Source organism: Nyctibius grandis, chromosome 2 (genome assembly GCF_013368605.1).
Source record: "Nyctibius grandis isolate bNycGra1 chromosome 2, bNycGra1.pri, whole genome shotgun sequence".
Lineage (NCBI taxonomy): Eukaryota > Metazoa > Chordata > Aves > Nyctibiiformes > Nyctibiidae > Nyctibius > Nyctibius grandis.
The window spans coordinates 112,220,108-112,245,827 of NC_090659.1; the positions used below are offsets into that span (position 1 = coordinate 112,220,108).

General features: G+C 44.1%; 1 protein-coding gene across 2 annotated transcripts in view; it reads left to right on the forward strand.

Annotated features, from left to right (window-relative positions):
• Positions 1-24,020: 24,020 nt before the first annotated feature.
• TRPC6 (transient receptor potential cation channel subfamily C member 6) overlaps positions 24,021-25,720 on the forward strand; it is a 108,473-nt gene continuing 106,773 nt past the window's right edge. Inside the window, exon 1 of one of the 2 annotated variants that reach the window (XM_068423265.1) lies at positions 24,021-24,247. In XM_068423265.1, the coding sequence (XP_068279366.1) occupies positions 24,105-24,247 (143 nt within the window). In that variant the 5' untranslated portion in view covers positions 24,021-24,104. The remainder of the gene's footprint in view (positions 24,248-25,720) is intronic. The other variant, XM_068423273.1, reaches the window with a different exon arrangement.

Sequence of the window (25,720 nt, forward strand, 5' to 3'; positions counted from 1 at the left end):
GTGGGGCCAAACCTCCTCAGCCCACCCGAGGAGCATACACTCCCCACGGACATCCTGGTGCAGGTGACGGCCAAGGTACGCTGCGTTTACCAGCTGGCTGCAGCCTTCCATGCCCACCCAAGCTTTGCTGTTCAGAGGTAACTGGCTGCTTCCTCTCTTTAGCAAATGCTCGTGGGGGAGCTGAGGGAAGAGCAGCCCCACAGCTGCAGTTTTCTGCGCAGAAGTGAGGGTCAGGAGTGGGAAAGCCTGTTTGAGCTCTTTTCAGCCAGCAGGCTGCAAACCAATGGTTTGCTGTGTGCAGGTGACTCAACTGGTGGAGTTCCTCATTGAACACCATGGGGAACTCTTTGAGGAGGAGGTGCCTGGGCTTCTTGCTGCACCAGCTGAGGAGTCACCAGCACCAGCACCAGAGGCAGAAGCAAAGCAGCAGAGGTACGACAGGGCCACAAACAGCGTGACAACAAAAGCGTCCCCTCTCAGAAGGTGGCACTGCTGCCGCAGGACAAGTAAGGTCACCCACCAGCCTGCAGCTCTGCAAAAGTGCAGAGTAAGGCTGATGCAGGTTGCCCATCACACTTTGCGGGGAGATCCAGCCAGAACTGGCTCAGCTGCGCTGAGCAAACCCATGCAAGGGATCTGCCTTTCAGAGCTAAGGTAGCAATTGGGCAGGCAGGTCCTTGCTGCCTGCTAACTTCCATGTTTCCCATTGCAGGTGCCTCCAGTCACTCTGGAAAGTGAACACCTGAAGAGCTCGTCTGGGCAAAGCAGGCAACGTGAGCTAGCTTTGATTAAGAGAATTGATTCGTGTTTATCATGGCTTTATATGTCTAACAATACTATTGAACAGAAAGCTTGCCAGGCCCTTCGCAGCAAAAGGAAAACCGAGGCAGCAGAAAGAGAAAACTGGGCTGCGAAGAGGAGAGTGATGACCAGCCAGGCACCAGAAGTCGAAAGCTGGGAACAGAGATCTCAGGAAGGGGCAACTGAGAAAAGCCGGCAAGGCGAGAAGAACAAGGAGCCCAGGTGTGTAACAGTCTGCTGTCCATCTTTCAAATTTTAACACTGCTCTGAGTACAGGCAATATTTCTGAGGTGCACAGAGATGGCCCCCAGAGAGGAAGCATGCACCTGCCCTTGGGAGAACGTGTATGTCAGGAGACAACACCACTGCGGTGCGGCAGTTTTCATTTTGCACTTGTCCATGGATGTTCCAGCAGGGCCCCTCTCAATCATCCACCAAGGGTCTTGGGAGTCTGGGGAGGTCCCTGCTGACTGGAAGCTCGCCAGCCTTTTTCCAGGTTATCAGAAGGGCATGAGGGAAGACCCAGGAAAATACAGACATGTTCAATGTTCAGTATGATAATACCCATCCCTAATACCCAGCTGTAAGGAATCCTGCAGAGGAGTACTGCGAATGGGTCTTGGATTTCACATCAAAGCACAAGTTGCTTGTTCTCCTCTCACCCTTCTCCCTAATTCCTGTCTTTTTTCTTCCCCATCTTTCTCAAGGTAGGTTGAAGAAGCTGCTGAAGAACTGTCTCATATTGGACCCAGTTCTTGTACACCTTAATGGCTCATGAGACTCTTCTTCTGAGGAAAAAACCGTTCTGTCAAGTGCAAACCTACCGCACCCTCATGTTCTCACGCTTTTTGCTCAGCTGGATGGTCTAGAGGAGCTTCAGAGAAACGAGATCACAACTCTTTATTTTTCCAGAACATTCACCAGCACAATATGAAGTCTAATGGATAATATCTGCTAAAACTGTCAAAATAACTGAACAAAGGACACTTGAGGGGTTTTAATGCATTTTTTTCACATACCGATTTGCAACTTTCATAAATTTACTGTGTTTTTTCGGCCAATAGGGCCAATTAGTGAATTTCTACTGTAAGTAGCTATATACGGAATAAAGAGGTCAATATGATGTAATGTGCTGTCACGCATAACGAGTTGAAGGATAATCTAACTGTTCATGACATCAGTGGGACTTTGGAGGAGTGATTTCCTTGAATTCACTCCCTTTTACCCATTTTCTTCTGTGGTGTGACTGGACTGCTGTGGTGTTTTCTTCAAAAGGTTTTCAGACTTTATATCATCAGAGGTATTTTTGATTGTAGCAGTCGGCTGTTGTGCCGCCAGCTCAAGACTGAACAGAAGCTGCACTTCTCCCAGATGTTTCACCTTTCCTTTTAAACAGCACTTTGTGAACACACATTTGCCAACAAGGTAGCTCTTGTCCTTGTGGGAGATTTCAATTTCCCACACGTCAGCTGGGAACACCGTACTGTCACTGCTGGGACAAGTAAGGCTGGGAAATTCCTGAAGTTTGTTGAAGAGCATTTCTTTTCACAAGTACTGAGTGAGCCAACTAGGAAAGGTGCCCTGCTAGACTTGCTGCTTGTGAGTAAAGAAGGGCTCATGGGAGATGTGATGGTAGGAGGCTGTCTTGGCCGCAGTGATCACAAAGAGGTTGAGTTTAACATTTTTGGTGTAACAAGAAAAAAGGTTAGTATAATTGCTCCCCTGGCTATCAAAGAGCAAACTTGAAGCTACACAGGGAGCTACTCATCAGTGTGCCCTGGGAATCTGCTTCTGAGGACTCAGGGGTTCATGAGAGCTGGTCAGTTTTAAAGAATCACCTTTTAAAAGCACAGGAGCAGGCAATCCTGTTGTGTTGAGAGTCAGGCAAGCGGGGCAGAAGACCAGCTTGGCTGAACAGGGAACTCCTCTTGGAATTCAGTCGTAAAAAGAAATTGTATGGTCTCTAGAAGCAAGGTCAGGCTTTGCAGGAAGACTACAGAGCTGTGGTTCACAGACGTAGGGAGAAATCATGAAAAGCCAAAGCTCAACGAGAGTTGAAACCGCTGATGTTCTGTCAGACAGAAAAAAAAGGCTTTTTGAAGTATGTCAAATAGCAAGAGGAGGTCTAAGGAAAGTATCGGACCGATACTTGAAGAAGATGGTCACCTGACAAGTGGGGATGAAGAAAAGGTGGAAGCATTTAATGCTTTTGTTCGCCTCAGTCTTCAGTGTTAATGATGGACCTTGGGCTGCCTGGTCCTGTGAGTGGGAAGACTGCAGGAGCAGTGGCTTTCCATTTGTGGACACAGAAATTGTAAGGAACAAAGTTGGTGTTAAAAAGTTGGAGTTAAGGAAACTCCGTCTCTGGCCTCTGTCACCAAAGTTGATCCTCTTTCTCCCTGTCCCATAACAAGAGAGAATCTTTCCACTTGGACCACTGCTTTGGCTGGAGGAAACATGCCCTTCTCACCCTCACGGCAGTGGCACCAGGAGACCTGCAGAAAGAGGGTGGGCCGACTGCAGATGGGAGCGGTACGGGCACGAAGCATCCCGGGACACATGCACACATACTTGTGAGCAAAAGCAGCTTGGCAAAGCTGCTGGAAACCGGCGTGGAAGAAAAGGCCCTGGGGTCGCTGCACGGGGCAAAGCATTGCCAGGAGCTGGAGGGAGGTGACCCTTCCCTCTGCTCAGCGCTGGTGAGGCCCAGGGCTGTGCTCCCCAGTACCAGGGAGACATGGGCATACTGGGGAAAGCCCCCAGTGCCCCTCCCCCGCCACCGCTCCCCATTGTGACTGTTGGGGGCAGCTGTGCTGCCCCGGCAATGGCCCGGCAACGGCCCCAGTGCCTGCAGGGACGGCGCTGTGCCAGCACTGAGCACCACTGGGGAGAGCCAAGCTCTTCTCCAGCAGCACTGTGCGGAACCGAGACCCCCTTGGTAGCCTCGCTTGGGCCATCTGGGCACTGCCCTGAGCCCCACCAGCGTGTCCCCGGCGAGACTTCTCTTTGTGTCGTCGGGATGGGCCAGGTGACCTGCTACTGCGGCACCAGGTAGGCTCCCCCCGCGGCTCGGGGACACGCTGGCACAGCCGTGCCCCACAGCAGCCGCCTTTCTCATGCCCGACGCCGTCTGCTCTGCAGGGACGACCCTGAGCCTGTGCAGCAGTGCCAGCCTGTCCCAGCATCCCCCGAGCCGCTGCTCCGGCAGCGTGTGCGGGTGACCCAGGGCCGTGCGAGGAAGAAGAGGCACCTCCTTCTCTTCAGCGACACCTTGGTCATCTCCAAGCCCAAGTAAGACTCGCAGACCCCAGCTGCCTTTCCTCCCAAGCCCTGGACCTGGCACCAGGGCAGGGACACCCAAGGAGCAGCTCCAGGACCTCCACAGCTGCAGTTTTCTGCGCAGAAGTGAGGGTCAGGAGTGGGAAAGCCTGTTTGAGCTCTTTTCAGCCAGCAGGCTGCAAACCAATGGTTTGCTGTGTGCAGGTGACTCAACTGGTGGAGTTCCTCATTGAACACCATGGGGAACTCTTTGAGGAGGAGGTGCCTGGGCTTCTTGCTGCATCAGCTGAGGAGTCACCAGCACCAGCACCAGAGGCAGAAGCAGAAGCAGCAGAGGTACGACAGAGTAATGAAGGAACTGGCAAATGAACATGCCAAACCACTCTCTATTATCTACCGGCAGTCCTGGTTAACTGGAGAAGTTCCAGCTGACTGGAAATTAGCAAACGTAACGCCCATCTACAAGAAGGGTCAGAAGGATGATCCAGGGAACTACAGGCCTGTCAGCCTGACCTGAGTGCCAGGCAAGGTGATGGAACAGATCATCCTGAGTGCCATTACACGGCACATGCAGGACAATGGGGGCATCGGGGCCAGCCAACATGGATTCATGAAAGGCAGGTCCTGCTCGACCAACCTGGTCTCCTTCTATGACAAAGTGACCCGCTTAGTAGATGAGGGCAGGGCTGTGGATGTAGTCTATCTAGACTTCAGTAAGGCATTCGACACTGTCTCCCACAGCATCCTCCTAGACAAACTGGCTGCCTGGGGCTTGGATGGGTGGACTCTTAAATGGGTTAAAAACTGGCTGGATGGCCGAGCCCAGAGAGTGGTGGTGAATGGGGCAAAGTCCAACTGGTGGCCGGTCACTAGCGGAGTTCCCCAGGGCTCAGTTCTGGGGCCAGTGCTGTTCAATATCTTGATAGATGATCTAGATGTAGGGATTGAGTGCACCCTCAGTAAATTTGCAGATGACACCAAGCTGGGTGGGAGTGTCGATTTGCTGGAGGGTAGGAAGGCCCTACAGAGGGATTTGGACAGGTTAGATAGATGGGCCGAGACCAACGGCATGAGGTTCAACAAGAACAACTGCCGGGTCTTACACTTCGGCCACAACAACCCCATGCAGCTCTACAGGCTGGGGGAAGAGTGGTTAGAAAGCAGCCCGGTGGAAAGAGACCTGGGGGTGCTGATCGACAGCCGGCTAAACATGAGCCAGCAGTGTGCCCAGTTGGCCAAGAAGGCCAATGGCATCCTGGCCTCTGTTAGGAATAGTGTAGCCAGCCGGTCTAGGGAAGTGATCGTCCCTTTGTACTCGGCACTGGTGAGGCCGCATCTTGAATACTGTGTCCAGTTCTGGGCCCCGCACTTCAAGAAAGATGTTGAGGTGTTGGAGCGAGTCCAGAGGAGGGCGACCAAGCTGGTGAAGGGTCTGGAGGGTCTGACCTATGAGGAACGGCTGAGGGAGCTGGGGTTGTTTAGCCTGGCGAAGAGGAGGCTCAGAGGTGACCTTATTGCAGTCTACAACTACCTGAAGGGAGGTTGTAGTGAAGTGGGAGTCGTCCTCTTCTCCTGGGCAGCTAGCGATAAGACAAGAGGACACAGCCTCAAGCTTTGCCAGGGGAGGTTCAGGTTGGACATTAGGAAGAATTTCTTTTCAGAAAGAGTTATTAGACATTGGAATGGGCTGCCCAGGGAGGTGGTGGAGTCACCATGTCTGGATGTGTTTAAGAAAAGACTGGACATGGCACTTAGTGCCATGGTCTAGTTGACATGGTGGTGTCAGGGCAACGGTTGGACTCGATGATCCCAGAGGTCTCTTCCAACCTGGTTGATTCTGTGATTCTGTGATTCTGTGATTTGAAAGAATTAATAGCTGTGTTAGAAATCTTTGATGTGACAAAATTTAACTAGTACCCCTCCCTGGGGATAGCTTTAAGCTACTGTAATGCCATCAGGTACCTGTCCTTGCCACTGGGGCCCAGAGAAGATGGACTGGGAGCGGGGACTTGCAACACAGAAACATCCCAGAAACACAAAGAAGGCACGTCAGCTCAAAATGCAAGTTTAGCAGTTTTTGTGAATGTTCAGGCAAAGGAGCAGCACTAAAGCTGTTACATCTGTCCTACTAGGGCTTTTCAGGTAATTACAAGACAGTAAGCAAGTAGAAGTGGGTTCACAAAACAATCATGACTACAGGAACGTATACCATAACTGTAACAGCTCTGTTCATTCCTTGGCTTGGGGACAATCTTGTTTGGGACTTTTGATCCACTTGCTGCTTATGGCTCGTATGGGTTGTATCCATTTCCTAGAACAGGTGACTTTTGCTCTCAGTCACTCAAGAGAAGACAAGGCACTGGGGGAGGCTATGCAGCCTTGCAGCTGTGGCACGATTGCATTGGTGACATCAGCCAGTATTAATTGCGGAGGCTGCTGCTCCCTCAGTTCCGCTAGAATGTACTTCTGGACTGTATTATTGCAATTCTGTTTTAATCAGGATGAAAGTCAAGAGTGTAGGAAAAAAAAATTTTCTAGTATTACTCAGAGCAGAATTTGGAACACATGAATTTTGGACTACCCAGTTGTCAGAGACACAAAGCATCCCAAACACAATACTACATTGTGTATTGTTCTTATATTTCAACCAAGTTTAAGACTTCTCAATTCTGCAACTGGAGATCCAGCTCTGTTATAGAAATTTTCACATAATTAATGTAAAAGTTCTTATGAGTTAGGGAGACAAGGATCAATAAGGGTGAAATAGAATGAAGAATAGAATAATTAATATAAGTCTATCTGAATAAACACAGGTGGGCTTTCACAATCCATGAATATTGTTCTCAAAGCTCCTTGTGTAATCCTGACCCATGACTGAACAAATCATCAATCAAAGCTTAATGAGTAGCTAAGCAGGAGTAGGCCTAGAAGTATTACCTTCTGATGGTTTTAGTAAAGGGGATGTATGGTTAACCTTTTCTTTACCTTAAAAGAAATATAGGACACTTAGAAATAAAAATTAATATAGATAAGGTTTTAAATATAACTTTAGTTGTTTTTAAGGTTGAATGTTTAGGAGACACTGGCGGTGGGAACCGGACTCTGGTCAACCTGGATCAGGACGGGACGCTGATCACGGCAAGAACATTAAGGACGCTGATCACAACAAGAACATCGAGGATGGGGTGTCGACCGGAGTCAGAGCAGAACCAGAACATAAAGATCAGCTAAGCAATGGAAAAGAATGGACTTTTGTGGACTCTTAACGAAGGAAGAAAGAGGAATTGAAATAGTTAGTGGATTATTAACAGAAGCTTGTGAGAACTTTATGATGTAATTGATTATTAATTTCTATATAAACCGATAGTGAATTTGAGTCAGGTACCATTCACTGCGGTGTTGGTCCAACTCTGAGTTGTTTAATAAAACCAGCAAACCTAGAGACCCGGACTCTGCCAATTTTCTTTAACAGCTCTTCTGAATTAAATCCCAAAACTTGTCAAAAGAGCATCTCAGCTCTTCTCAGTTGCAAGATACAGTTTTGAAGTATTCTCACTTTGAACACAACACTTCACAACTGAGTGGAATTTAGTGCTAATTGTAACCTATGTGAAGAAAAAGAGCTTTTTCTGGAGTACTGTTGAAAGGGCTTAGAAAGGCCCTTTCATTGCTGCATCAGTGGGTAAGAACAGAGGATGCACGCACAGGGAACTTCCCAGAACTGTTGTCTCCAAACTGGAGGTCTACTGCATTTATTTTCCCCTTACAACTGGAACCAATTCCTGCTCCACTTGAAGTCAAAAATAATTTTAACATTAAAACCTGAAAATTATTTTTAGCATTAATCTCAAGAGGAATATGAAGTGCATCTTATTTTCAAGTCTGTCTTTGCAGCTCAGAGGACTAGAAGCTTTTTTCAGTGAGAACTCTCATGCAAGTAACATGATCACAAGAGGTGATGCGTGAAGAAGATGAGCAGATTCTTTAAGACTCAAGTTTCTAAATAGCAATTTTCAGCATGCACACTTTGCTTAGAGACAAAAACCAGCAGTCTTGTGGTTCAGACAGCAGTACCATGGGAGTTTTATCCAAGAATTTATTTAATATATCCATTAAGCCACGACAATTTATTGTCTCCAGTGAAAACAAACCTCTGAAGCAAACTTTTGCCTGGAAAATCCTCTCTAGAATGCTATTGTGAACTTGGCAACCTCAGCACTTCTTAGAAATCTTAGTGTTTCTGCTAAAAACTGAAGGGGACAGAACTCAAGGATTCATTTTTTGCAGAGATTTCCCGTTCCCAGCCATATAGCTCATATGTTCATTGCCAATGGAACAACATAGACTGTCAGAAATGTATCATAGTTGAAATGACTTATAACTATTTATCCACGGTATGTACCTTAGCACAAAAAATGGATATAACCCATTATTAAATATGGGATTTGGGGAGTGATTCCAAAGACCTTCAGTCCGGCAAAGATCACGTGTATTTAGCTCTGCTGATGTACATAGTGCCACCACAGTGAACAAGGTTGCCTATATAGACCTAAAAAAACCTGCAGGATTCCAGGTACTACTAGGTATAAAATATCATGCTTTAGAAGCCCCTTAGGTCCTCTGGAATTTGTTGACTTTATAACATGATTGGATTTATAAATGATGATTCTGAAAGCATCCATTGAACTGTCATGATATTACAGAATATAGTATTGCAAGCACAAATAACTTAATTCATACAATAATAATTTTCAAAGTAATTTTCAACAATTCCCAGCAAGCAAGGCCAAAACAATAAAATGGAAGTCCACTGGGATGGCTCATAGTTGTGGGAGAGTTTTTGATGTTATTATGAACTATTAATAACACAAAGATGCTGATCTAGCTCATCCAGACAGCTGAGATTTGCTTAAAGCTTTTGTCCCAATCCTGCTAATACCCAGGATAAACTCTTGGTTCTGTTGTAGTCTGTTGATGGCACAATTTCCATTGTTTACAGTGGGATCAGAATTTCATATCAATGATTAGTTTCCTGGTGGACTATCTATGGATTGTGACAACCATTAATTTGTTTTTTTATCATGAATTCAAATAATTAAAACTAACTGTCTCCGTCTGAAATATAAAAATGTTCCAGTGCTTAATAGATGGGAAAAAAAATCAGGTTTATTTGGCTCTTTGAAGTATTTCACTTTGAGAGGGTTTGAAGTACTTTATTCTGATTTCAAATTTTTGAATGTAATTATGAAAAGTGAAATAAAGTAATCACAGAAAAAAAGTTATCAAGGGGATACATTTTGAAGGGATCAAGAATGGCTGTTTTTCAGTTGGAGATTTAAGTGCTTTCCAAGAAAAAAAGCCCAACTGTCAAGCAATAACTGAATATTTCGGAGACACTGGATCTGCTGAAAATTGACAGAGAGGAGTTTTGTGTGAAAAGTTTCATCAGCTTTAGTCAGGATATAATTAACATTAAGCAGGTTAGCTCGTGTTTTTCGGATAAGATTCAGCATTTACATATTTTTTAATTCTACAATATCCTTTCTGACTTTTTCTTAGAATTGTTTGCTAGGGACACAAATCTCTTTGACAGAATAAATGTATCACTTTTTGTATGAGTTTATTGTTATTAATTGATATTATGAGGTAAAACGAAAGGTGTTGCCTACTTGACAAAATATAGATAGTTTTGTGCATGTTATTTTATTCAGGTAAGTTTTTGGTTTGTCCTTGTTATACAAATTTTGTCAGCTAAGAGAGACCTACCAAAATGATCTTGTGGAGACGAGCAGAATATTCTGTTAGCCATATTTCCAAAGACACCATGTAGAGTTAAAAGTAGCACAGTTCATCTATTTATAATATTGAGAAGGTGTTTTCTAATCCTAAAGTGAAGATCAATCCATGGTGTAGTTTGGAGGACCCAGACAGGACTAAAAATATATCATACGGCTGTGGCTCCATATAGGTGGCATGGAATTTAACGGAGTCTGTGCAGGACAGTTAGAGTTTTTATTGCAAATGTACTCCCATTGGATCTCAGTCAAATCTAATTCAGTAAAAAAAAATCTCAGAATCGAGGTGAGCTGTGCAGAGCAAACTGTTCCACACAACTGATGTGTGTATAGCTGTGTGCAGTAGATCACTGCTGTAGTTTGCATACATTTAATGTATTTTTTTGCAGTCTGTTTTCTCAAGCACTGAGGAATCAGCAGACTGGCGAGAAGCTGAGAACTGTGAAGTCTGAGACAAGATGTTTTGCAACTGCAATGTGTCTTGCAACTTCAGCTTGGTGAAGAAAACACAGAGACCTGCTCACTAAACAATCAAAAATCTGCTAAACTTTACCTGGAAATACTGAGTGAATAACTTTAGCTCATCTCTCAGTAGGCCTGGTTTATTCAAAATTATTTTTTCAAACATTTTTCCCCAGAGAAAATTTCTCTGAGAGAATTTCTTCAATGTATTGAACATCAGTACTCTTTTAAACATTGATCATGTACATAAGACTTAACTTTCAATCCAGTCTTGCTTTTTACATACACATTTCTCCATTCCTCATCAATAGTACTTGTCAGGAATTAACTGAATATCCCAGATTCCCTTTGTGGTGTTTGTGCATATTGATACTTTGCAGAATCTCATTACATGTGGTACATCTGGTCTCAGGGGATAAAAGAAGATCCTTGCATATTTATTGAAAAGGAAATGAGCATAACAATTCAATGCATTCATTTTCACATTTTATTTCTTTGCTAGCATTATTTACAAATACGCCAACCATGCTGACATTTTGTAAAGCCTGAACAAAAAGTATCCAAGCAGATTTTAATATTGCCATTTTATTAATTATTGCTACCAAATGTAAGAGAGCAGTATTTTGGTGAGATTTCTTACTGCATGTCAGTTGTCATAAGAAAATGTAAAAAACCCCTCTAATGATGTAGATTTTCTTCAATTTTTAATGAACATTTTTAATCAGAAGGGGAAAATAGTATCCCTTAGAGCTGCTGTGTCTGTCCCTCTGCCCTAATCTCATCCCACTCCTTTACTGGCCTAATTTCACATGTCTCTACTCAACCCTAGAATTGCTTTCTTTTTTTTTTATTTGGAGTGTTAAGTGACCATGGCATGAAATACAGATAATATCTCATCATTGTTATTTGCAAAAGGGGAGTCTGGAAACAAATATTCCTGTGTAACGCATTTCCCAGTTTTGTGTATCATGACTTCATGGGACATGCATGCATCTGTTCCTACAACATGGTCTAAGTTTTATGTGATGACTATTGTGTGGGGGCCTCAAAGGTAATAGGTGAATGCTGAACTGTGGAGCAGAATTTATTTTGCTTAACTTTTACACATTCGCAGTGTAAAAACATCTACTTCTGGGGTAATTTTCTAGGCTCCCCTGAAGATTGGTGGGGAAAAATTTCTGTCTGCAACGTGCAATTAGTCTTAACCTAAGTGGATAGATAATTACCTAGAGAAGAAGACTAAATAGCTATATGCCTATGTTGTTAACATCTAAAGGTAACTGAAAATGCCTTCTCACCTGTATGGCATTCTTAAAGGCCAAGGATGATGTATCTCTGCCTCCAAACATACCTTCCCTCTTCTATACCCAGCCAGTATCACTTCATTGGTACTGCAGATAGATTGGTAAAGGATTAGGCAGATGAACACTGCGATGCATTTTGTAAAGTCCAACAGAAGGAAAGTTTTCTTTAGAGAAACTGCAGATGTGCTATGATTTGTTTAATGTTTTAAATTTTCTAGATTGAAATTGATTTTACTTACATGATGCTGTGTTTAATGAAAATATTTCTTGTAGCTTTCCATGGACTGCAATAAGTTCGTATGTATGTGCCTTAAATTTCTTAGTTCTATGTTATGGTGTTATCTAAATCCTTCCATACTATCAGAATTTTCACAGAACAAACAATAGCAAATTTCTCAAAGCAAATTTCCTGACTACAAAATAGCAGTGATCCAGTCAAAAAGATGTGTCTTGTATCCTGAAGTGGAAACGAAAAGTCTATGTTAAAGCACAGTCTGTTTTACGGGCTCTGCCCTTACTTCTTGGAAATATTATGGAAGAAAATCCTCAAACCATTAGACTTTAGCATTGCTTATAACATCATAGTTATATAAAAACCAGAAGTAGCGAGCTTAAATCTATCCATCAGTTAAGCTAGTAATACCAGTGCAGTATATATAACATACTTCAACAGTAGAAGTAGCTTCATTGTATCTAACAAAGGAGTATAAGTCATTGTAATTTTTTTAACTAAGTGGTTTGGCCTGGAACAGAGAAATTTTACAAGCTGTATAAGTAGTGACCATTATTCCTGAAGTGCCATGGTGTAAAAGTAGTAGGCAAATGTTCTGCATCATGGTGTAGTCAAACCAGAGGCCTGTGACACCTGTGAAATACTAAAATAATGTAATCAACAACAATATAAAGTATTTTGTGACACTGTGGTGGCATAGCCAGACACAACAAATAAGCACCTTGCATAAGTATGCCAGCGATGTAACCTCTGAAGGGGATAATAATTTAATGTTTCCAGAATGATCATGTTTGACAAGACCAAGTAATCTGTCAAACCTAGCAGTCTGCATCTGACAGTAATAGATGCCTAAAGGTAGTGCAAAATAAGGCAAACATAAAATGATAGCTCTCTTTTTTTTCTAAAGGGCCAGTGAGTTGTGTCTCAGAAGCATTTCTGGAGTCAGAGTTAATATACTTTTGCTTAGTGAAAATTGGTATTAATGCATTTAACTAAAAACTCTGCTGTCAGGATAGCAATGTTCGCTGATTGTAAAGACTGAGCTTTCGCCATCTGACTGCCCTACAGTGCCCATTCACTAGTGCTTACACCGTCTCAGGGATGCCGAACACAGTGAGGCTGGCGCTCATGGAATGAGGCATATGAGTTTCCCTCCCAGACGTGCACTGATTGCTAGATCTGTCATCCCAGGAGCAGAGAAATATTCCAAACAGCTGTGATGACTCCAAGCAAACAAAATCCACAGAAACGCTGCACATTTTCTATCCTGAAGTCATGCCATTTTTTCCCAAAACCAATGTTGTAATAGTCCAACACTTGTGTAGAGACCAGTAGCATCTAACACGTTTCAACATCTCATATTCCAGAGTTTGTATTTCTCTGGGTTTTAGAAAGCAAGCCTAGCACTTTAAGAATAAATGAGGTGAATAAGACCCTGCCTTCTTTGGCTAATTACTACAGCAATGAACCAGTTTCCCAAAAGAGATCATGAACAGAAATGTTACGACATAAAACTGAAGGGAAGGAATGACACGAAAATCTCTGTGCTCCATATCACACATGCTAGTCCACACAGTGATGACACATGCAATTTAAGTTTCATAAACTACAGATAAAATGTAATTAAACACCTGGCTGTCCCATCTGGTGTCAGGGCACAGAGTGACTGCTCATTGAGGTCTGAAGTAACGATGGGTAGAACTGGTTGTCAAAGCATGTCCTGGAAGATGCCACCAGAGCTCAAACTGTTGGATGGAGGATGTATATAAGCAGAATATATTTATACAAGAATTGATCTTATCCAGAACTGTTTGTGACAAACCCACTATGTAGCAAACTGAGTTGTCTTACGTTTTCTATATCAACCAGCCCTGTTTTCTTTCTCAAGATATATATATAGCTATATTACATATACTATATATTATATTTTATAATTAAGTTCATAGAATTCAACAATTAATATAAGTAAACAAAATTCATCCCAGAAATCTGTTTTTGTGTGTTTTTTCTAAAGTTACAATAAGCAAATAATTATCCAAGTTTTACGATATTATTCCTTCTTTATGAATGCATGGTGGAACTTTCAAAAAAAAGAAAAATAGTAACAGCAAGTAAAGGATAGTAACTGCCTTTTCTTGAACATTCCTGGCCACATGTAATCACTGATGTGTGATTACAGACATGAATTTTCTCTCAAAACAGTTATTCAAAAAAACCCTTACTAATCTAGGAATATGTGAAGGTCAAATAACAGAAGCCATTACTGTAGAGGAGCCAGAGACTCACTCAGGTGGGAAGGCTGATGGTGCACCACATAATGGAGGAAAGCTCGTGGTCCTTAGTTGGAGCTGTTTTAGGTGGCACATCCCTTCATGCAACACAATATTCTTTTGCTAACTTGCTTTTCCCTGATTTCCAAATGAAACTGATCAGGCCAATCATCTGCAGCGAGAACACAGAGAAGACAGGGTGACAGAACTACACTGCAAATATATAAAATACAGGCCTGCCTGCAGGAGCCAGCAGAGAAAGTCAGATAAAATGTTCTGACTTATTATTTTTAATACAGAAGGATGAAATCAGCGGGATATCAACGATTATAAATTCCATCTTGAAGGCATCATTGCAACACTAATATCCACCATGTCAGAATCTCTAAATTATAAAGTTGACATAGCAGTGAGACATGTTCGGGAGGTACTCACTACAGTTAGTCTACTTTTAAATATATGAATCTCTTCTGTTGGTCTCCTGTCAACATATTTTTCACATTTTGTGTTTTTATCTCTCTCAAAGGAGTCAGAAAATTGCTAGTGTTATGCTGGGCAGATAACTGTTATAGGAGTATCATTAATAAGCATGGGGAACCCCCCTCCCAAAATCATAAAATAATATCCCTATGCTTGATACTTGGTTTGAGAACTAGAGTAACTACTGGTGTCATCTCTTAATATGACATAGAGACAAAGCTGCATGTTAAACTGACAGGGCTAACCCAGGAGAGCAGACTTTGGCCTCTTCAGGGACCTACTTGGTAGAGTACATTGGGATAAAGCCCTAGAAGGAAGAGGGGCCCAAGAAAGCTGGTTAATATTCAAGGATCACCTCCTCCAAGCTCAGGAGCGATGCATCCCAACAAAGAGGAAGTCCTAGGGAAGTGGTGGAGCCAACATCCCTTGAGGTATTTAAAAGATGTGTAGACGTGGTGCTTAGGGACATGGTTTAGTGGTGGACTTAGCAGTGCTAGGTTAACAGTTGCACTTGATGATCTTAAAGTTCCTTTCCAACCAAAACAATTCTACGATTCTATGAAAAAAGCCAGGAGGCCTGCATGGATGAACAAGAATCTCCTGGACAAACTCAGACACAAAAAGGAAGCCTACAGAGGGTTGAAGCATGGACAGGTAGCCTGGGAGGGACACAGAGAAATTGTCCGAGCAGCCAGGAACCAGGTTAGGAAAGCTAAAGCCCTGATAGAATTAAATCTGGCCAGGGATGTCAAGGACAACAAGAAATGCTTCTATAGGTATGTCACAGAATCACAGAATCAACCAGGTTGGAAGAGACCTCTGGGATCATCGAGTCCAACTGTTGCCCTGACACCACCCTGTCAACTAGACCATGGCACTAAGTGCCATGTCCAGTCTTTTCTTAAACACATCCAGAGATGGTGACTCCACCACCTCCCTGGGCAACCCATTCCAATGTCTAATAACTCTTTCTGAAAAGAAATTCTTCCTAATGTCCAACCTGAACCTCCCCTTTTTGTCAGTGACAAAAGGAAGACTATGGAAAATGTGGGCCCTCTCCGGAAGGAAACGGGAGACCTGGTTACCCGGGTTATGGAGAAGGCTGAGGTACACAATGACTTTTTTGCCTCAGTCTTCACCAGCAAGTGCTCTAGCCTTACCACCCAAGTTGCAGAAGGCAAAGGCAGGGACTAGGAGAATGAAGAATCGCCGCCCACTGTAGGAGAAGCTCAGGTTCAAGACCACCTAAGGAACCTGGAAGTGCACAACTCCATGGGACCTGATAAGGTGCATACACGGGTCCTGAGGAAAGTGGCAGATGAAATTGCTAGGCCACTATCCATCATTTTTGAGAAGTTGTGGCAGTCTGGTGAAGTTCCCACTGACTTGAAAAGGGCAAACAAAACCCCCAGCTTCAAGAAGGGAAAAAAGGAAGACCATGGAAACTACAGGCCAGTCAGTCTCACCTCTGTGCCTGGCAAGATGATGGAGCAGATCCTCCTGGAAACTATACTGAGGTACACGGAAATCAAGGAGGTGGTCGGTGAAAGCCAACACGGCTTCACTAAGGGCAAATCATGCCTGACAAATTTGGTGGACTTCTATGGTGAGGTTGCAGCACTGGTGGATAAGGGAAGAGTGACTGACGTCATCTACCTGGACTTGTGCAATGTATTTGACACTATCCCGCACGACATCTTTGTCTCTAAATTGGAGAAACATGGACTTGACAGATGGATCACTCGGTGGATAAGGAATTGGCTGGATAGTCGCACTCAAAGAGTTGCGGTCAACGGCTCAATGTCCAAGTGGACAGCAGTGACGAGTGGCGTTCCTCAGGGGTCTGTATTGGGACCGGTTCTGTTTAACATCTTTGTTGGCAACATGGACAGTGGGATTGAGTGCACCCTCAGCAAGTTTGCCGACGACACCAAGCTGTGCGGTGTGGTCGACACGCTGGAGGAAACGGATGCCATTCAGAGGGACCTTGACAGGCTTGAGAGCTGGGCCTGTGTGAACTGCATGAAGTTCAACAAGGCCAAGTGCAAGGTCCTGCATGTCGGTCGGGGCAATCCCAAGCACAAATACAGGCTGGGAAGGGAATGGATTGAGAGCAGCCCTGAGGAGAAGGACTTGGGGGTGATGGTTGACGAGAAGCTCAACGTGAGCTGGCAATGTGCGCTTGCAGCCCAGAAGGCCAACCACATCCTGGGCTGCATCAAAAGCAGCGTGGCCAGCAGGTCGAGGGAGGTGATTCTGCCCCTCTACTCAGCTCTCGTGAGACCCCACGTGGAGTACTCTGTCCAGCTCCGGGGCCCCCAACATAAGAAGGACATAGAGCTGTTGGAGTGAGTCCAGAGGAGGACCACGAAGGTGATCGGAGGGCTGGAGCACCTCTCCTACGAAGACAGGCTGAGAGACTTGGGGCTCTTCAGCCTTGAGAAGAGAAGGCTCCGGGGAGACCTTCTAGCAGCCTTCCAGTACCTGAAGGGTGCCTACAGGAAAGAAGGAGAGGGACTTTTTACAAGGGCAAGTAGTGACAGGATGAGGGGTAACGTTTTTAAACTGAAAGAGGGTAGATTTAGATTAGATATGAGGAAGAAATTCTTGACTGTGAGGGTAGTGAGACACTGGAACAGGTTGCCCAGAGAAGCTGTGGATGCCCCCTCCCTGGCAGTGTTCAAGGCCAGGTTGGAAGGGGCTTTGAGCAGCCTGGTCTAGTGGAAAGGTGTCCCTGCCCATGGCAGGGGGGTTGGAACTAGATGATCTTTAAGGCCCCTTCCAACCCAAACCATTCTATGATTTTATGATTCCATGAAGATTTCTAGTACTCACTAGAAAAAAATGACCATTCTTTTCTCATTTTTAGAAGCTTCAGACCTTCAACTTATAAAGATCACTTAAATTAAAATGAAAAGTAAATAGAAAATGTTGTAACTGGTATGAACCACATAATTTTCATGGCAGTATGTGATCATGCCAAGCTAAACAACTCATTTGTACAAACACTTCTTTGCCAGTAAAGTTTAAATGTCAGCAATAGTTATTTGAATTTTTTAGAACCTCTTTTTTCTAAAGCTCTAATTTATTTGTCACTATTTATGATACTTGTTTATCCTTTATACATTGATAGGTCTAAACATCAAATCTCCATGATGAGTACCACATATTGATTCTGTTAAGTATTTTTGTCACAGGATACAATGCATCACTTTCTTTACTTCTTTGAGAAAATTAGTTGACAAGTGGAGATGTTTCGAACCACTTGGACAAGACACAGAAGTTAATAAAGCATCTTGAGTGAACATGGAACCTACAGAAAAGCTCTTATGTTAGTCATTAAAAAGACATAGGGTTATTGAAAATATTTTATTTCTTTATGTGATGACAGAGGTAGACAAAGGAAAAAACCTAATTTTGATGTCACTTACACTGATTAAATAATGCTGTAATTCTATTGATTTCTGTCAGATTACTCTTGCTGTTCACAACATCCACGATCTCTGGTCCAACATCTCTTCATATATACACTCTTTTTGGAAGTTAACACTTTTCCACTTCCTTGGAAACTAGCAAGATATTTTCCACTTAATGCTATCTAGTTTTGAGTTCAAATATCCTCCTACTCACTCATAATACACAAGGAGTATCTTATGATCTGTAATGGGAATAGGGGCTTGATGACTACTAGTGTTCTTTATCTTTGAGCAATATGCCTCAAACTACTGGGTTGGAATCCAAAACCCACAAAATTATGTCTAATGAAACTGCAATGGATTTAATGACAATATTTCAGTTGCGCTGACTTTCCCAGTGTAGATACGGTACAGGTGGGTGTTAGTGCGTTTCAGATTTTTAAAACTAATTGACAATAATTAACTATACCATGTAAACCAAGGCAACTGTAGCATGACAGACCTTGAATGAAGGTGCATAGAGAAGAATTGTATGTTTCTGACAGGAAAAAATAGGATAATGGCTAACTGGGATCCTGTAAGTCTTGTGTGTGTACACATACATAAGTGATCGTGGTAGGAGCATCCCGGGCAGTCCAGCAATAATGATTATCCTAGAAATCTCTGTCTCTCACAAAACTAGAGTCCTGAGTACAAATGTCGAGGTAGGAACACATCCTTAAATTCATTCCTTCCTCTTCACAGGCCCTGCTTCTCTCCCCTCTCTCTTACAGTGCAAAAGTCCTTCAGTATTTCCTGCCCCTGAACACCTTGGAGTCTTCTTAGCCAAGACATTTTGGACAGCTTTTGAAAACGTTTCTACTGTTTCTGTGATTCAGTCCCAGTGCTCTCATCTGGTTGCCAATATTCACTAGCCATCTGAGCCCACTTTCTCATCGAGCTCTCCTTTCCAGAAAAAAAGGCCCAGCTGTAATTTCTGACAGTGATTAAAATTTGCACTTCCAGCATTCTGTGGGAAAGAGAACAGGTATGAGAGCCGAATGTGAAGCAGTAGGCTGGAGCATGGCCAGAAGAGACTATCCTAGGGAAGATTTTTAGATATAGAGAAGGTTTCCTGGTGGCACAACATGATTCTGTCCTCATTCACATTTAGACAAAGGCAGAGACTAGTTGTGATTAGAAATAGTAGTTGACAATGGTTATTTCATTTTTTATGGAGAGAACTAGCAAAACTACCAAGTAGCAATGGTTCACTTTGCTGGCTTTATAAAAGCAAGTCTTGAGTCCTGTAGTATGCAGTAGGAAGGAATTCCAGCAGGCAGGTTGCACATCTTTCACACCTCCCAGAAACCAGCATTCCTTAGCTGTATAGCATACCACTTTTCTTTCCAAGTGATGCTTACACCCACAGCAGCGGCACTGCTTGGCCATGGCACAATTACACTGACTTGCCCCTTTCCTGGTTTATACAAGTGTATCTCTGACAGTATTCCCAGTGCAAGTGAGCAATACAATTGCACCTATATTTTGCTGTATAGAGATAACCTTTATGTAAGTTATTCAGCGAGGCTGAATCATGGTACTGTGCTATTCTGCATGGCTTTTGCAGCTTTCATTGCCATGGTACCCAAGTGACTTGTAGCAGTGCATTAAGCAATGTGCCTGTCACTAGCCAGGCGAGTTCACTCGTCTCTCATCCTCTCCCCTGTAGAGGGAATAGGAGCTTTCAGTTTCTGTTTTTCATCTTTCTGAGTGAAATATATCAGTCACTATACTTGACTGAGTAAATGTAGACGGAACAGTTTGTAACTTGCTGTCTATAATAAAACCAACCATCTCTAAACTAACACTTCCATTCAACACTAAACACATCAGTTCTTTTTATCTGAGAAAAAAAGCTGTATTTTCAAATTATGTGATAAAAAGGTGCACATAAGGGAAATATTAAGCAGGGAAATATTGCAATTTTTGTATCATCAGTCAGGGTTGTAGATTTTTTATTTCAGAAGAACAAAAGGTTAATATGAGTACAAGTCAGATAAAGACTCAGAAAAAATAGCTCTTTTGTCTAGTTCTGTATTCACTCTGATATGAACTATATGTCTGTATGGTAAAGACTGCAGTGAAGATCTGATAACTTTTTCTAGAACACGTACAGCAATTTCATTGCAATTCAGTTTGCAATTTAAATGTCTAATGAAACATTGCATAAATAGCAATAATGGGTCAAAAATAGCATATGTGTTTTACCTTTGCAACAGAAACACCAAGTAATTAGCAAAGCCAGAATAATTTATAAACTTCATTTTGGTGTTGGAAAGACCTGCAAGACATGTAACGAATAGTTAAAGTCATACTCTCTGATAGGATCTCTTTTCTTGTCTCTCACAGAAGGAAAGGACTAATCCTTGCTTCTTCATCCCAGCATCTTACCATCCAAAGTAATTCTCTGCAACCTCACTAGCTTTCAAAACGTTACGGAATGGATAATCATCCCTAGACTGTTACTCAAAGAAGGAAATAGATGCAAGCTCACTCCTATATCCTGAACTGTTCAGACAAAAATACATCCAAAGGACCATAAATGCAACAGGACACACCACCTTTAGCCAGGGTTTCCATTATCTTGTGACTCTTGGAACATCCACTGACTTCAGAAGACATGTGCTTATCTAACATTTAGTAGAAGCATGGCCCACTCCCATAGTGCTGCAGGTTTTCACTCTGTAGCCCACCAATGGAGACTAGACAGTTGCTATAGTACATTGGAAGAGACCCTTTTTTATAAATCAAGTTGTAAAGATTCCGAATTTCAGCTCAGCATATTTTTCTCTTTCAAGGATGATGAACATTTTTTGTTCCTATGACTTGATGTGCACAATGTTTCTGAAAAATCACACAGCTGTTTAACTTAGCAAGTCCTACCAGTCCTTGATGAACCAAAACAAAACTGCACCATACTGAGGTGGTTTCCTAGAGGTAATTTGTACTTGACACGCATGTAGGGATGGAATAGCATAGATATTTTATTTATTACCGGACTTAATACAAAAAGACAATATAAGTACAAGTTTTTTTCACTGTTCCCAAGATAACAGATACTTTCTCTGTTCTACAGAAAATGTATTGTCCAGTGCCTCTTCAGTTGTCTCTCTGTAAAGATTCCTTTTTACAGTTCATTTTGATAGCAGTACTATGAAACATGAAAGACCAAAACAATCAACCTGTATCACAGAAGTAATGACCATGACCATCACATGCTGTTAATCTGAAATAATAAAATCTTGGACTGAGATGACCAAGAACTGGAAGAGTTCACAATGCTACCCCATGTTGCTCAGCTATCAAATACTCACAAGCAGCTGTTTGTGGCTAACTTTCAGTAAGCAATGACTAAAAATACTGATGTAGGCTTCCATGTCGAAGCTGGTTGATATTCTCATGGTATATTAGTTCTACAGCTTGCACAAATAAGAACATCATATTGTTTTCTTTCACTTTTCATTAGTGCCACCATTGTGATATGATCTGAAGGAAGCCACGAGAGTCATCACTGCAACTTAGAAGTGTGGCTTCAGAATTTGTGGAAGATTTGGGAGAGATGAGAAAGTAAGAGTGCCTGGGGTGATACCAGAGCTTCTGAGGCTGAAATAAGAACAAAGACCAAGGAAGGCTTGGGATCTAGGAAGGGAAGCACCTGAGAAAATGAGAAATGTCACCTGGAAGCTGAGAGAGATGTGCAGGTATCATGGGGAAGATGGGAAATAATCCTAGGGGCATTCAAACAGTAAGTAGAAGATTGAAGGAAGCGGCAGAAGAAAGAGAAAGTGGCTGAGCAGCCTCTGAAATTAAAGGATCTGATAACCCCTCAGCAAAGTAGGATGGCATTACTTTTAAAAAATAAGTAAATATACCAGAAAGTGAGCAAGAAAAAACAAAGGAGGAAAAAAAAAAAGGACCTAGACGAGAGGATTTGAGATACCAGTCTAGTATCAAATAAAGCAGTTGAAGTAAAATGGAGAAATAAAAAATATCTGCAAATATTTTGGGAATATACAAAAAAGACTAAGTGGAGAAGCACTATATCTTCATAACAGAGTAGGACAAGTGAAATTAAATGGTTATGCACAAGAGCAGTGGAACACATTAAAATTCCCCCCATCACAAAGCACTCTGTTACTGGCAAACAATTTTCTTACAATAAAAATGTGAGGCATTATCAACAGCATATTCCTCAAATGCAAAGCCTGCACACAACTTTATAATATCTGTTTTTATAGTAATACTAAATAAGAATTAGCATGAGAACTATAAAATACACATGGTAACATTGATACTAAACCGACTTAAAATAAAATATTCTTTAACAGAAAAAATGTTTTGCAAAAAAAGGAAGATTAAAACCCATTAGAGTCTAATTTTAAGAGCCATAACTATGAGGACAAAAGAAATTTCAGAAACTTAGAGCAACTGTGGAATTACTTTTGACTTACAGGTCTTTCTGAACCCCATCTAAAGATCACGTAAATACTGTCACAACTTCAATGAGCTGTGGATCTCTTTATGTATCTCCTCCTCTTGCAGTTCAGTAGGTGAAACAAGTCTCAGCAGCTCAGGCAGCCACTAAACCCATGGTCTGGCAAAGCCTGGTGGAGAGCATGGGCGATGCCAGCCTGCCTGCATGCTGTGGAAAGGGTTGTGCTGGGGTTTGCCCAGTCAGTGCCTCAGCATATCACCAAATCAGGGGAAGATGTGCATGCCTGAAGGGTAACGGGCTGTGCACCATTCAAATACAAGCCCTGGCAGTACTTTACATACGTGAACATGGCTAGGGATGAGGGAGAGATTTTATTTGGATGCATTAATTTCAGCTGTACATTTACAACATTTAGTTATAAATATTCCCTTACAAATTAGTAAGTCTGTTATGCTTAATGTGAAGGATGCTTATAGGTCATATGTTATTTCTTCAGTGCCTTACATTTTTTTCCTAGAAAAGTTTGTAATTATTTTAGCATATTTATGAAATTACAGTCTATATAAGTAAAATAAGAATATCATCAAAGTGCTACCAGTGAAGCAGAACTGAGAAATACAAGTTGCTAATGTGTTATTACTGCAAAACTATTGAGTTATTTTTGCTAAGGGTGATATTTTGCTCCTGCTCTTACCTGAAATTGTTAGAGGTGGTGAAAACAAGCTCTGCTGTGAAACAGATGAACATCGTTTGTAAAAGGACACAAGCACAGCACACGCTGTACTTCCAAGCTGAAGTAAAGCAAGAACGCTGCTCCTGCTTCCCGAAGCGGGAGGCCACCGCCCGCTGCACCCCTGCGGTCCTGCCAGAGCCCCGGGGAGAGTTTTGCGTGGTTTCCCCAGACCGCCGTGGGCTCCGTTTCATACCAAGCGGTTGAAGGTGAGCGCTGCCCCTGCCGAGGTTGCCGTTAGAGTATTGCCCCTCTTTTTTGGGGTGTTTTGGGGCACAGGGACGTGCACCTCTCCTCGGAAGGCTGCACCGTGAGAGCGCAGGTGAGACGGTGCCACCGCGTCGGTCGAGTCACCGGGGCAGCCGCTGGCCGCCAGCCCCGCTGTGGCGGGGCGCTGCGGGCCCGGCGGCGGCAGCCGGGGCGGGGCAGGACCGGCTCGGAGCCGGCGGGACCGGGCGGGAGCCGGAGGGGGCGGCGGGACGGCGAGGGCGGCGCGGAGGGGGCACTGCACCCCCTCAGGGAAGGCGAGCGGCGCCCGCCGCCCTCCCACCTCCCGCCCCTTCCCGCCGGCCGGGGACAGCCGCGCCCGCTGACGCTCCGCAAACTTTCCTGCCCCCGTGCCGAGCTGCCCCTCGCCTCGGCGCGGCGGGCGGCGGCGGCACCGGTTGACATAGTAACCCCTTGCCGGGCTCGGCGGGGGCGGAGGGAGCCGCTGCGCCGCGCTGCCCTCCCTGCTCCGGGGAACGCGGAGCCGCGAGGAGACGGAGCCGCAGTGCCGCGCTCCGGCCGGTTACGCGCTGCTCCCGCGGCGCCCTGAGGGAGCCGCTGCGCGTCCGGGCGCCTCAGCCGCGGGACAACATGAGCCAGGCGCAGCCCTACGCCCCGCGGAAGAGCAGCTCACCGGCGTCCGGCGCACGGCGGAACGACAGCCAGGACTACCTGCTGCTCGACGCGGATCCGTGCGAGGAGAGCGCCCTGCCGCCCTACGCCTTCTACCCCGTGTGAGTGCCGCCGGCCGGGCCCGGGGGTCGCTCCCTCCCTCCCTCCCTCCCTCCCTGCGCGGGCGCGGAGCGGGCCGGGGCGCCGGGCTCTGCGCTAACTCGGGCTGGAGCGGAGAGAGGCGGCGGCGGGGCAGGTGCTGGCGGGCGGGGAGCCGGCGGCGCGGGGCTGCGCAGGGAGGTGCCGCTGCCCGCCCGCTGCGCTGCGGCCGGGGCAGAGCCCGCGGCGGGACCCGCTGGGGGCAGCCGCGGTGGGGACTTGGTCGTCTTCCCTCTCCTCCCCGGAGGACGGAGGAGCGGGGTGACGGCGTTTGGGAAGGACGGAGGAGCGGCAGCAGCAGCCCCGCGCCCCGCTGGCAGGGGTCTCCTTCCTCGGCGCGGACCGTGGTACCTGCCCCGCTGAGAGGGAGGCGGAGGATGGCTTCAGTTTGCTGTGCAGAGTGGTGCGAGACACGTCGGTTTTATTTAAAACTAGCGATATCTAATGGCTTTAATATAGTTACTGAAATTTTAACTCCTACGATCAGTTGCTCCCACAGAGAGAGTGCACGACAGGCGTGTTCGTAAAGCCGTAATCCTTTCATTACTGCAGCCTGTCAAATCGCGTAGCCTCGTGTAGTTTGCTGCTCTAAGTTTTGGTGAATAGTTATCATTTAAAGTGGGGTGTAAGAGCATATGCCATAAAAACTAAATGAAACGTAAATTATAAAGGCTCCAGGAACCGCAGTTTTTAATATCCAGGTCAATTGACATTCAGTGCTGATGGTGTCCCTCAGGTTATGTGTTGTCAGCATGACTCCTATAATTACCACTTGTTAATGCTTCTGAGGAGAAGCTATCCCACAGAGAAGGATAATGGGTATTAAGCAATTCCCAGGATGAGAGGAGTCCTAAAATCTCAGGTGATTACCAGAAGATGTGTACTTTCTTTTGTACAAATTGTGTGTTATTGCTTAACTGGTAAATTCCAGTTATCAGCCTCTCCTAATTTTTGCTGTTTTATCTATGCGGGACTTACCAACCACTTACGAACTACCTGGATACAGGAAAAGAATAATAGTAAGGAAACTGGCAACACTCACAGTATTTGATTGTTTATAAACTCAGTTAAGAACAACAACAACCAGAGTTGTCAGAATTCACTGCTGTGTTGCTATTCCTAAGTGTCTTTGTAGAGTGCTAATTCAGTATGCTCATGTAGCCATAAGAGCACACATTATTTCACATTGAACTTAAACCTCATCTCAAAATATGTGAATGCATCTATCTAATGAATGCTTTCTGAAGAAAAACCTTATGATGATTAGTTCAGAGACTGGTTCTGACTAGTGGACTTAAGCTTTGAACTAATATGGCAGTTCTGAAGTTCCTTTGCTCTGTAGTCATTCAGAATGGTTGTGCAGCTGTGAGAGGATATATCTTGCGTAAGTGATTCAAAGCATCTCTTAAAATCTCCCAGGTTTGTGGGGTGCTGAT